A 12,546-nucleotide genomic window follows, 5' to 3' on the forward strand; every position below is an offset into this window, starting at 1 on the left:
TGTTTTAAAAGAAATTGGCGCTGGCAACAGCCCAACCCAGTAAACCTTGATTTTGGTTGAGTCAATTCGTCAAACAAGTTGAGTGCACCACCCAACCTCACCAAAGGGGTAGAATGTAGCGCCTGTAGAAGCTTTTCTGGCTAGGGGAGGTGCAGCTACACCTCATTACGTCTTAACAAGTCCCCCACTCAAATAGTAGGATTTTCTAGTAATAGAATTGTAGTTCAAGTGCTTAAGAGCATTCACCCCTCTATTCTCGATGTCATAGGTTTGATTCTCCTTTCCCCAATATCCTTGTATTAAAAAATAAAAATAAAAAGATTTTCCTATATCATGGTTTGATAAACTGAGTTGTCAAATTGTGAACTGATTGTCACAATGTATGCTCCTAGAACTCATGATCAGTATAAGTATTCATATTACAAAGGCACGTATCAAGGTCTTCAAATGGAAAAAACAAATCTAAGGACTAAGAAATTAAGCTTGAAACAAAGCAAAACCAGGGTCTCTCAGTCAATCCTTGACACCAGCCTTCTCCTTCAACATAGCAATGAACTTGTCTTTCTCGTCAGGTGACATTCCCTCTGCCGAGCAATCTCCAATTCCCCACTCTGCCCCACGTATGCAGTACTTGTCTTGAATTTCTTTACTATTCCTGAACATTTCCAAGTTCATATAACATTAGAAACTAACTGATTCATGAAAATCATGCAGAAACAGGATATATATATATATATATATATATATTGACAATCTTTCCTAACAACTTTATTTTTTAACGTAAATGGTTGTCTAACATGGTATCAAAACTTGGTAACAATATGCGCTTGATCTTAAGCAGACAGCCAAGAAATTACCTTTCTTTGTTCAGCTTGGATTTTTCTAGTAGCCCCTTGAGCAATGGAGTTGATTTGAATCTTGCATCATTCTCAGCATACTTTTTCTGGTTTTCTTCTGCAAGAATGAAACAACATTTTCATCAATCTTGTTCAGTGTGCTCCAGTTGAAAAATGAATGTTATCAGCTGTGAGTGAGGACCCAACCATTGAAGCGCTTAAGAAAGTCGACTTGAGGCAACTCAGGACCAGGAATTGATTCCATCCCGGTTGATCCTGATAGAAATCCGGCTTCAGCTGCAACATCAAATTGCTCATCAACAAAATTTCATTATTCTAAACACATAATTACTTAAAATATAAATGATAATCTAATGAAATCTGAAAGTTTGCAAGAAGAAGAAGAAGAAGAAAGCTCATATTAATTGTTGGGTCTTTTCAACTACATACCTGGACCTGAGCAGAGAAGAATGGCTGCTGAAGCAGCCAGAGAAACAGAGCCATGAAGAAGAACCCGGCGAGATGGTGAAGGAGAAGACCTTTGACAAGAACTAGAAGAAACAACGACTGTGGCGGGCCTACAACTAGCATGGTTTCCTCTTCTCATTCTCAGCTCTCTCCGATCCTTCCTTTCAGAATTCCATATATATGGAATTTGAAAGGAAGGATGGGAGAGAGCTGAGAATGAAGAAGAGGAAACCATGGTTGTTGTTGGCCCGCCACAGCCCGAGCCGAACAAGGGATAACAAGGACGAGCCATATAAATATCTACCCTTAATATCAGCCACACAAAAAAAAAACAAAAACTATCAGCTACTTAACACTTTCGGGGGCATAACTTGTAAATTTGTTTGAGGACATAACCCAAAAACAAGAAAACGGCTTGTATGAAACTGGTGTTTTATTTGCTTTCACTTGAACACATGCCATCCATGCAATTATGGTCCAAAAACTCTCAGATATCTTTAAGGACTGTTTTGCTTTTATTACTTGGGACAGAGGAGAAACAGAGAGAGCTTGCCAAAATCAGGAGAGACTTCCATGAAAGGGGATAACAATATTATGCCATCACCCGACTCAATAATGCTATGGCACGCATGATAACATTTTCATGTGGCATTATTGACCGGATAGCAAAACAGTGATAACCGTTACAGCTAAGTTTTTGTCCAAAATCAGGTACAATTATTCAACTCAATTATATTTTGATGCTTTGTGGGTCTATAACGTAACAGAACATGTGATCCATGCGAAATGGTCCAAATGAAAGCACACAGAAACTTCAGAAAGTTTGGTTCCTTTTATTATTACCAAAACAGACATAACAAACTGAGAAAAGTTTTGCCAAAACATTTTTGGTGAAGAGCTACAACACGACATTGATTCTACATATAATTAGTTTTTCTTCCACTCGTCAATGAGTCTCTTCAACATTTTCTCACGGCACCCACCAACTCCAGCGGTCTTCTTAGCCTCTTGCTCAATCCTTGCAGCTTGCACTCTCAGAGCTTCACTCTGCATCAGTTCTTTGATCTTATCGCCAATCTCTTCTCCGTTGACCACCAACTTGTCATTCTCGCCGCCGCCCCAAGGCCAAGTTTTGGCCCAAACCCCGAGCCCACACCTATCGACCACCTCTGCATTGATCTTTTGATCGCCGTGCTGTGGCCAAGCCAGAACTCTAACGCCATGCCATGCAGCCTCAACCACCGAGTTCCAGCCACAATGGCTCACAAAACCACCCACTGCTCTGTGACCCAAGATTTCTCCTTGCTCCACCCAGCTTTTCACTACCAACCCCCTGCCCTTCAGTTTCTCCATAATTTCATGCCCAATTACTAAATTGCCCTCTTCTTCTTCCTCTTCCCTGTCGACCAGCTTCTCCTTCACCACCCACAAGAACCTAAACCCGCTTTTGACCAGCCCATCACCCACCTCTCTGATTTGGTCTCCTGACAGGGCCGTCCTGCTTCCGAAGCTCACATAAACCACTGACCCATCATGCTGATCATCAAGCCAGTTTCTCAGTTGGTCGCGGTCATCATCTCCCTGCAGTTTCTCAAACTCACAGGGCACAAAAGGCCCAACGGGAAAAACTGGGGGCAACCCAAACCCATCATTGAAAGTTACTTTTCCACCGTTAAGCGCATGCAATGCCTCTGCTTCTAGCCCTTCAAACGTATTGATCAAAACCCCATTCAAATTTTTGAGCTTTGGACCGTCCTCTAAGAATATATTACTAAAAAGACTGTTCCTGATAAGAAGCAATGGAGACACAGACGATCTGGGTATTGGCGGGAAAATTCCTGGGATTTCAAGAACATCTCCAAATTGAATTGTGGGGTTGTTGATGTTAGCTGGTGTCAATGCGGATGCGACCAAATTGTGGTAAGATGCAAAGAGAGAGAACATTCTGGCTGAGCTGGTGAAGAGAATGTAAGCAGGGAGGTGATAAGGGAGGCTTTGGATGACGGGAAGAACAGGGGCCATTAAACTGACGTCGTAGATGAGAGCAGAGGGAGGTGGAGACAGAGAGGAAAGCAGAGGAGTGAGAAGGTGAGCAGAGCGACGAATGGCTTCGAACTTGAGCCAAAATGGGTCGGTGGAGTTGACAGTGGAAGGGTCCAAAGGAAGAAGATGAAAGTCCATTTGAGTGACTCGGTCAGGGAAAGCTGAGAGGAAACGAGAGATGAGAGAAGACTCGGCTAGGGACACAGTTGGGTGGGTGGTGATGAGGGTCAGTTTCAGTGGGGGGCAGTGGTTTCTGGCAAGCAATAATGCGGCAAGTCGTAGAAAAGGTGTCAAATGGCCCATGCCAGCGCTGGGGAAAAGAGCGACATGAGTTTCGGGGGTTCGGAGGAGGCTACCGGAGCCTGATGTCATCTTGGGAGGGAGGTGTGGCTTGTTGGGAAAAATTGGCTTATCTAAAATATGCAAAGAAGTTAAGTCTGAAGCAAAGCAAGGACTTCTTTTCCATGTGCTTTGCTTCTCCATTTAAATGCAAGTCATTTATGAGCTATAGGGACGTTGGCAGGGAAAATTCTACAGTGCACCTGGCGCACTAATGCGCCACTTATTATAGACCATTGGATGAGTACATGGGGCATGTGGGGTAATCCAAAGCGTTGATTGTTGGTTACCGGTTAAATTGGTTGCTGCAGGTAAAACCAAATAAAAAATACAAAAATACTTGCTCTCTCAGTAAGAGACATTTCAAGTTTAGGGTTGGGTTTTTCATTTCTTTCCCTTCGAGTTCGATTCCTTCCACATCAGCTCCTCTCCTCCTTCTGTGACGACGAGACGATGCCCGCGACCACATCTACTCTCCTCTCAAGTAGGTCATGCTCCTTCTTCTCCTTCTTCATTTCGTTCTCCTTTCTAGGGTTTTTGGTCTGGGTATCTTCCTTGTTGCTGCTGCTTCATCGCTGGTTTCTTTGTTTTGTTTTTTTAGGTTTTCATAGTTATGATTTCTCTGTCTCACTCTCATCTGGATCTCTGTGGATGGCTTTCTCTCAACCTCTCTGTGGCAGGTAAGAACTCTAATTTTCTCCCTCTCTTTCTAACTGTGCGATTTAGATGATTCGCATCATAGCATAGAGTATTTCAACTTTGAATTTTGGTCTAGGCTTTCTAACAAAATGATTTATATGTCCTATTTTAATTTAGGGTTTAATGATTTGGGTATTGAATCGCAAGTCCTTATTTATTTTTTTTTGGTAATATTTTGGATTTATATAGGAATTTGGTAATTTTTTGAAATTATAATTATGTTTTTTTTTCTTTCGAATTGTTCTCTCTCCCACCTCTCCTCTTTCTCCCTCTCAGATATACGTTGCCAATTTCTTACTTTTTTTATTATTTGAATTTGAGGGTTGGAAGCTTGAGAGTTGTTCATTCTTGATAATGATATGGGACTTTAAATTGATGGCCTTGAGACTGCATATTGTTCAAACCAAAAGCACTGGGTTCTTGAAGGAAGATGCTAGACGATGGAGCATCCATTTCAGCCTTGAAGAGATATTGCGGGTTTCTGTTTTGTAAACTGTGTGTATTCTGTGTTTGATAACTTGGAATTTTATTTACTCTGTTTACTTGAGATCTTAATGTTAAAATAATGATCTAGAACTTGAGATAGGATTGAGACATTTATTGTCCTCCACGACAATGGAACAAATTGGTGTCCATTACAACCCCTGAGATCCATGACTTCTTATAATGTATTATTTTTGTGCTTGAGATAATTTAGTCTGAATTGTAGAGTAATATCTTTAGTTTCTTATGCAGTTTTAGAGATGCTCAACAACAGAGCATAGAATGTAGGTGTTGTAAGTTCTTTGTCCAATCTTCATCTTTGACATGAGTTACGCTATAGAATTTCATTGATAAAGTGACTGAAACTGATTAGTGATCATTCATACATCATTTTCATTTTCATTTTCAAAAGATAAACAATTGATCATTGTCTCTTAATGCGTCTAATTCTTCGACTTGTGAGCCGTCCACCATCACAACTGTGCTCCTCTTTTTCCCAACTTTTTCTCTGCATTCACAAAAACAAAAAACAAAAAACAAAAATGTTATCATTGATGTGAATTTATGAATTTGAATTTATCTTCTTTTATGTATGAATTTGAATGTGTGAGATGATTCTCATATTATATATATATATATATATATATATATATATATATATATATATATATATATATATATATATATATATATACATTTGGCAATGTGTGAAGTCATTGAACTCTCTAGCCCTCTAGGGGTTGATTTTAGATTCTCATTAGTTCAAATTTGTAATAGCCACTTATCATCCAAGACCATCTTACAGTATTTTGGAATTAGTTAGCTTAGTCTTCAACAAATCTCTTGGTATTGAAAATGTAATCTTCATTAGCATGAACTGAAACTACTCGGTACTGGCTTTTACATTGGGGAGAATTCATAATATTTTATTCGATAAAAAAATACCTTGTGAAATACAATTCAAGCTAACGAAATACCTTGTGAAATACAATTCAAGCTAACGAAAAGCTAGATAAGTAGACTTAGATTTACAGTCTAAGTATTCTATTAAAAAGGGAGATGTGCACCTCTATATTCAGTTCATCCAGCAATTCTGTTAGAAAAGGGATTTCTTGTAGCATCTCTTGTTTTAAGTCTTTCAAGTGTTGAGAAGAAAAGAGTCAGTGTAAACAAATGCCTATGCATGATAGGGTTAGTTATATATACATTAAAAGAAGGAAATGAGAGCAATGGATATTCAGGTTACAATACAAAGCTACATTTGCTAGCTGATATACTCTTACTTAAGTTTTAAGGTGGTATTGCTTAAGTTATAAGGTTGTAGTGCTCTCAAACCTGAAAATGTTGAGGCACTAATTTGTACACGAGACTGGATATTTATTTGTTTCTTTTTATCATCATCTAAAGTCTTATTTGGGTAGTTAACTATAACTATTGTTTTATTTGGCTTGTATGTTTTCATGTTTACAGGACTTCCTAACCCATTGAACATGAAACTTCACTGCAATCAATGGTACCATACATATGAAGAGTCCTAATTTACACGACTTCTATATCTTCTACATGGGAAAGGGACTCACTCTTCTTCTTGTGCTTCTTAATTTGAAATTGATTTTGATTATGTTTTTCAGTTAGGTATTGTTTTGATTTTGATTTTGGATTTGCAGGTATTCCTACTAGCGGGCCATCCACCCTTCCCAGCATCTAATAAGGGTAATTTTTTTTTTCCCTTCAAATTTATCTCTGTCTCTGTCTTTCATTTTGGTGAATGGTTGAGGATTTTATTTATTTATTTTAGTAATGCATGAGGAATATATATATTATGAACTGCATGTTAAAAACTATCATGCTACATTGGAAGTGGTATTATTTGCCTAATCTTGGCATAGTGCTAAGAATAGTTAAGTTTGGAATCACAAAATGAGGACGTAAAGACAAACACTAGGCCATTGTACATGGCATTGGAGACATGGTTGAAGCTGGTCCCAGCTTTTGGCTGCTTTCGTTGCACTTTTTTGTTTGATATTCAAAGCCTATAAGATTGATGATCGTTATACAATCCAAAAAGTAAAAAAAGGAAAAAGAAAAGAACAAATCTCTACCCCAAACTGGCATATTGCTTTCTATTCAAGTTAATTATGTTGCAGGTTTGTTCTTTTTTTTTTGTTTACAATGATGAATTTCTAATTGTTTTCATATTAGCATATTGCTTTATGTTTCCATTCATTTTATTGATAGTTTTGTGATTGTTTTTCAGGTTCTGGTAAAGAATTAGGCCAAGTACAAGACTAATATACTATTTTGGAGTCTATTTATTTGGCTACTTGAATTTGTAATATTTTCATTGTATCTGGAAATTGTATTTTTTATTATATAAATATACATAATGACTTAAGATTTTAGATTTATAATTATTGGTTCTGTAGAGTGAATGTATTGAACAATACTTTCAATTACATGAATGAAGTTTATGTTGGCTTTGATGAGGATATAGTACCATTGAGAATAAGCTTTTAAAGTAAATTTGACTGTTATATCATAGTTTATGTGCCAATTGAAACAATCGTCCCATTAGCATTGTGAATGGGCATTGTACCATAAAGTTGTATTTTGAGATTAGTGTATGCATAGAAAAATATAATTTTGACACTTCAAAAAAAAAAAAAAATCAAACAAAAGCTCTTGTTTGTTTCTAAACAAACCAAAGCATTAGTTAGTGTTCTATGAACTAACACTTTTGTTTCTTTGAGGTAAGGATGGACATTGGAGAAGTAAATGTGGTCCTTATTCTTGTAAGCACAACGGTTTACAATATCAAAGACCCTTTTTACAATTACTTGGACGTCAACGTTCCATAAACTTATAAAGTGCATTCATAAACTACAAATTTTTGGATATAAGCGTTCCATAAACATGTAAAATGGATCATTAATCTCGTGGATTACAAGATTTGAGTTCCAATTTACGCATTTTTGCACCAAGATTACAACCCTGAATGACCCATTTTATACAACCAAGTACAAAGGCCTTGGAGAAATTTGAACATATTTCACATACTATATATACAATTGTCAAATAGGCAATGGTAATTGCATACCGTAATGTAATTGCCAAACAGGCGACGGTAATTGCATACCGTAATGCAATTGCCAAACAGGCAACGGTAATTGCATATCGTAATGCAATTGCCAAACAGGCTAAGGTAATTGCATACCATAAAGCAGTTGTCAAAAAATTAATGGTAAGTGCATACTGAATAAATAAATAAATTACAACTTTGAGGTTCTTTATAATCCATAATCTTGTAATACTATAATTTACATTAGAAATGATCTCTCTTATAATGTTAATGTAAGGGGGGACCTTAGAGAAGTAAATGTTTTGGACCTCCATGTTCCATAAACTTGTAAAGTGTATCCATAAACTTATAATGTCATAAATTACAATAGAATGGATCTCTATTACATGGTTAAGGTAATTGTGGACCTTGGAGATGTAAAATTGGTACTTATTCTTGTAAATACAATGGTTTATAACATTAAGGACTCGTATTACAGTGCTTTGGACGTAAGCTTTCCAAAAACTCGTAACGGAGATCCTTAATCTCGTACATTACAAGATTTGGGTTCTCATTTATGATTTTTTGCACCATGATTACAGGTTTGAGGTTCTTCCTTATCCATAGCGTTGTAATATCCTGATTTACAATTGAAATGATCCCTCTTACAATGATAAGGTAAATGTAGACTTTGGAGAAGGACCCCAATTTTACTAGAATAAGGACCCCAATTTACATCCTCATGGTCCGGACTTACCTATTCTTTGTAATTTGGATCCATATCCTTGTAAAATAAGGATTTACAATGCTAAAGATTATAGAACCCTAACATTGTAATCGTGGTACAAAAACTTGTAAATCACTACCTAAATTGTGTAACTTACATGTTTATGGATCCATTTTACAACGTTAACAACCAATCTTTGTGGGCAAGATCCTTTACTTGCACCCTTTACTATTTTTCAATATGTGCGCTATTGTTCACAATGTGCACTTGCGAGGATGGTAAGGAGGATGAGGAGGATGAGGAGGTCGAGGAAAACGGGGACGAGAACGAAAATGACCCAGAAAATGACCAGGATGACGAGGAAGATGAGGTATTAGTGGAGGAGACCACAACCAAGTCACCACCCCCTAACACAAAGGGAAAATGAGCTGTGGTGAAAACAAAATTTAAAGGAGGGGCGGTGCATTCCAAAGAAAAAGCAGCTGCAATTAAAGGGAAAGGCAAAGCATCACCACAAAAACGCAAGACCTCTTTGCCGGAACCAGAACCACGTCCTATTAGTAAGAGGCTAAGGCTAAGGAAGAAAACATAAATTGTATTATGAGTATTTTGTCTTTGTGGTATACGTTCATAAGTGAGATTATATATTTTGTGGTAGATTTGAACTTATGTAACTTGTTTGATGCTACAAACTTATTCTATAATGATGTCAAATATGATCGTCTATTGTTGTATGTGAATGGATTAAATGAGTTAATTTGAAAGGAAGTGACCATAAGATGGAAAGGGCACTGATAGATTGGCTCACCTAGAAGGAAAATGAAATAACTCAATTGACAAATAGTGAGTTGGAAATTGAACAAGCATAATGCATTTGACAAACAGTGTGTAGGAAATTGGACAAGTATAATGCAATTGACAAACCGTATGTTTGAAATTGCAAACATGCATGCATGCCTATTTTCTTAATGTTTGACTTCGTTTTCCACAGGATTTCACTTCCCATTCGAAATAGTTTTGTAACCCCAAATTTAATAATTTTTTTTTGGTGAGAAACATGCGATTTTTGTCCTGTGTTAATAGTTTGTAAACATCTATTTAATTTATAATTAAATAACACAATAAACGTATAAAGAGAAGGACGTCTAGTACAACTCATCCTTAATCTTGTAATATCGTAATTTACAAAGAGAAGGACGTCTAGTACAATATTAAGGTAACTAGGGACATTAGGAAAGTAAATTGAGTCCTTATACGTGTAAACACAAACGTTTACTATATTAAGGTCTTGTTTTACTCGGTTTTGGACAGTTATGCTCCATATGATTGTAAAATGCATCCTTAATCTTGTAATATCGTAATTTACAAAGATAAAGACATGTAGTACAATATTAGGGTAAATGGGAACATTCGGAAGGTAAATTGGGTCCTTAGTATTGTAAACATGTATTAAGGTCTCGTATTACTTTATTTTGGATAGTTATGTTCCAGGAGATTGTAAAACTCATCCTTAATCTTGTAATATTGTAATTTACAAAGAGAAGGACGTCTAGTACAATATTAAGGTAACTAGGGACATTAGGAAAGTGAATTGAGTCCTTATATGTGTAAACACAAACGTTTACTATATTAAGGTCTTGTTTTACTCGGTTTTGGACAGTTATGTTCCATATGATTGTAAAATGCATCATTAATCTTGTAATATCGTAATTTACAAAGATAAAGACATGTAGTACAATATTAGGGTCAAGGGGAACATTCGGAAGGTAAATTGGGTCCTTAGTATTGTAAACATGAATGTTTACAATATTAAGGTCTCGTATTACTCTATTTTGGATAGTTATGTTCCAGAAGATTGTAAAACTCATCCTTAATCTTGTAATATCGTAATTTACAAAGAGAATGACGTCTAGTACAATATTAAGGTAACTAGGGACATTAGGAAAGTAAATTGAGTCCTTATACGTGTAAACACAAACGTTTACTATATTAAGGTCTTGTTTTACTCGGTTTTGGACAGTTATGTTCCATATGATTGTAAAATGCATCCTTAATCTTGTAATATCGTAATTTACAAAGATAAAGACATGTAGTACAATATTAGGGTAAATGGGAACATTCGGAAGGTAAATTAGGTCCTTATACTTGTAAACTCGAGTGTTTACAATACTAAGGTTTTGTATTACTCTTTTATGGATAGTTATGTTCCTGAAGATTGTAAAACCCATCCGTAATCTTGTAATATCGTAATTTAAAAGGATAAAGACATCTAGTACAATATTAAGGTACCTAGGGACCTTAAGAAAGTAAATTAGGTCATTATACTTGTAAACACAAATATTTACAATATTAAGGTCTCGTATTACTCTATTTTGGACATTTATGTTCCATAAGATTGTAAAATCCATCCTTAACCATTGTTACTAGAATAAGGATCCAATTTACATCCCTAATGTCCACTATTACCAATCCTTTGTAATATGGATCTATATTTTTGTAAATATATGATTTACAACATTATGGATTTGGTGAACCCTAACGTTGTAATCCATGAGCAAAACCTTGTAAATTGTTACCAAAAACTTATAAGTTACGAGTTTAGGGATTCTTTTTACAATGTTTTGGTACCCTCGTATCCCAAAATTGTAAAATCAGCCCTTAATCTTGTAAACCCTTATTTTACTAGAATAAGGACCCAATTTACATCCTCATGATCCGGAGTTACCAATTCCTTGTAATGTGGATCCATATCCTTGTAAATGAGTATTTACAACATTATGGATTAGGTGAACCTTAATGTTGTAATCATGGTTCAAAAATTTGTAAACCTCTACCCAAATCTTGTAACTTATAAATTTTAGGATCCTCTTACAATGTTATGGTATTCTCATATCCAAACTACTGTAAATCACTATCCAATCATATGCCAATTGCCAAACAGGAATGGCATAATTGCATGACCCTTATGCAATTGCATTTTCAAAAAGTGGAAACTCAATAACTTGTATAACTGGTAACCAATTTTTTTAAAAATCTGGGAGCATCATAAAGGACAAATGGTGCATGAGTGCACCTGGTGCATTGTAGAAGGTGCCACGTTGGCAGTTGTGGAAGCAAATATTTTAACCTCCAATCATGAGACACCACGTGGACAAGAAGAATATCTTTGAGGTCAAATTAATTAAGTCATTTTTTTTGGTAAGATAATTGACACAAAAAATTGGGATATTATTGTTGAGGCCCAAAAAGTCACGACAAGCCCAAAAGCATTTAAAGCCCAATGACGTACGAAATAAGGGATAAATTGGTCATGTATTAATTCCAATTATATTTTCAAGAATTAATTTGACAAAATAAATATGTACGCAAGCTTTTATACAAATTCTAATAGCATCCATGTCATGCCAAAAATCTATTCCTTTAATTCCGATATGTCACTAAGCTTGATCATAAGAGGCCCAAGCTACTGCAACACATGCCAAATAACTCAATGCAAGGCTAATACATTTTTCTTATGACAATCATCTATCAAATCACATGAACCCAAGTCATGTGGTTTATGGGGCTTGCACGAGGGGTTGTGGTGTGGAAGGTTACGGAGGTCCACAAAACCCACGAAAGCTCATGGATAATGGAGACTTTGAGCTAGTTACTTGAGAGCACCAAAATCCAAGCACATTACATGGAGTTCTCCAATGTGGGTGAGCAAATGAGATATTCTTCAAGTACTCTCAATTACCCGTTGGAAACAAGCAAATTCTGACACTTCCTTTCACCCATCCTTTCACCCATAAGAAATAGTCATTTTCCAATGCCTAGCTTTAAATAATAATGTCTGAATGCTCCCTTTTACCCATTGGAAATAGGATGGTTTCAACACTTCCTTTTATCTA

General features: G+C 36.2%; 2 protein-coding genes across 2 annotated transcripts; both read right to left on the reverse strand.

The window, feature by feature from the left end:
- Nucleotides 1–351: 351 nt before the first annotated feature.
- Nucleotides 352–1,635, reverse strand: LOC110751389 (uncharacterized). The gene is made up of 4 exons (XM_021951849.2): nucleotides 1,287–1,635; nucleotides 1,044–1,133; nucleotides 858–954; nucleotides 352–655 (listed from the first exon to the last, which is right to left on the reverse strand). The coding sequence occupies exons 1-4, from the start codon at nucleotides 1,594–1,596 to the stop codon at nucleotides 514–516; spliced, it is 639 nt and encodes a 212-aa protein (XP_021807541.2). The 5' UTR covers nucleotides 1,597–1,635; the 3' UTR covers nucleotides 352–513.
- Nucleotides 1,636–2,117: 482 nt separating this feature from the next.
- LOC110751271 (UDP-glycosyltransferase 708G1-like) lies at nucleotides 2,118–3,796 on the reverse strand. The gene has a single exon (XM_021951709.2). The coding sequence runs from the start codon at nucleotides 3,717–3,719 to the stop codon at nucleotides 2,232–2,234; it is 1,488 nt and encodes a 495-aa protein (XP_021807401.2). The 5' UTR covers nucleotides 3,720–3,796; the 3' UTR covers nucleotides 2,118–2,231.
- Nucleotides 3,797–12,546: the final 8,750 nt, after the last annotated feature.

This window comes from Prunus avium, chromosome 1, assembly GCF_965620075.1.
Source record: "Prunus avium chromosome 1, drPruAviu1.hap1.1, whole genome shotgun sequence".
Taxonomy (NCBI): Eukaryota; Viridiplantae; Streptophyta; class Magnoliopsida; order Rosales; family Rosaceae; genus Prunus; species Prunus avium.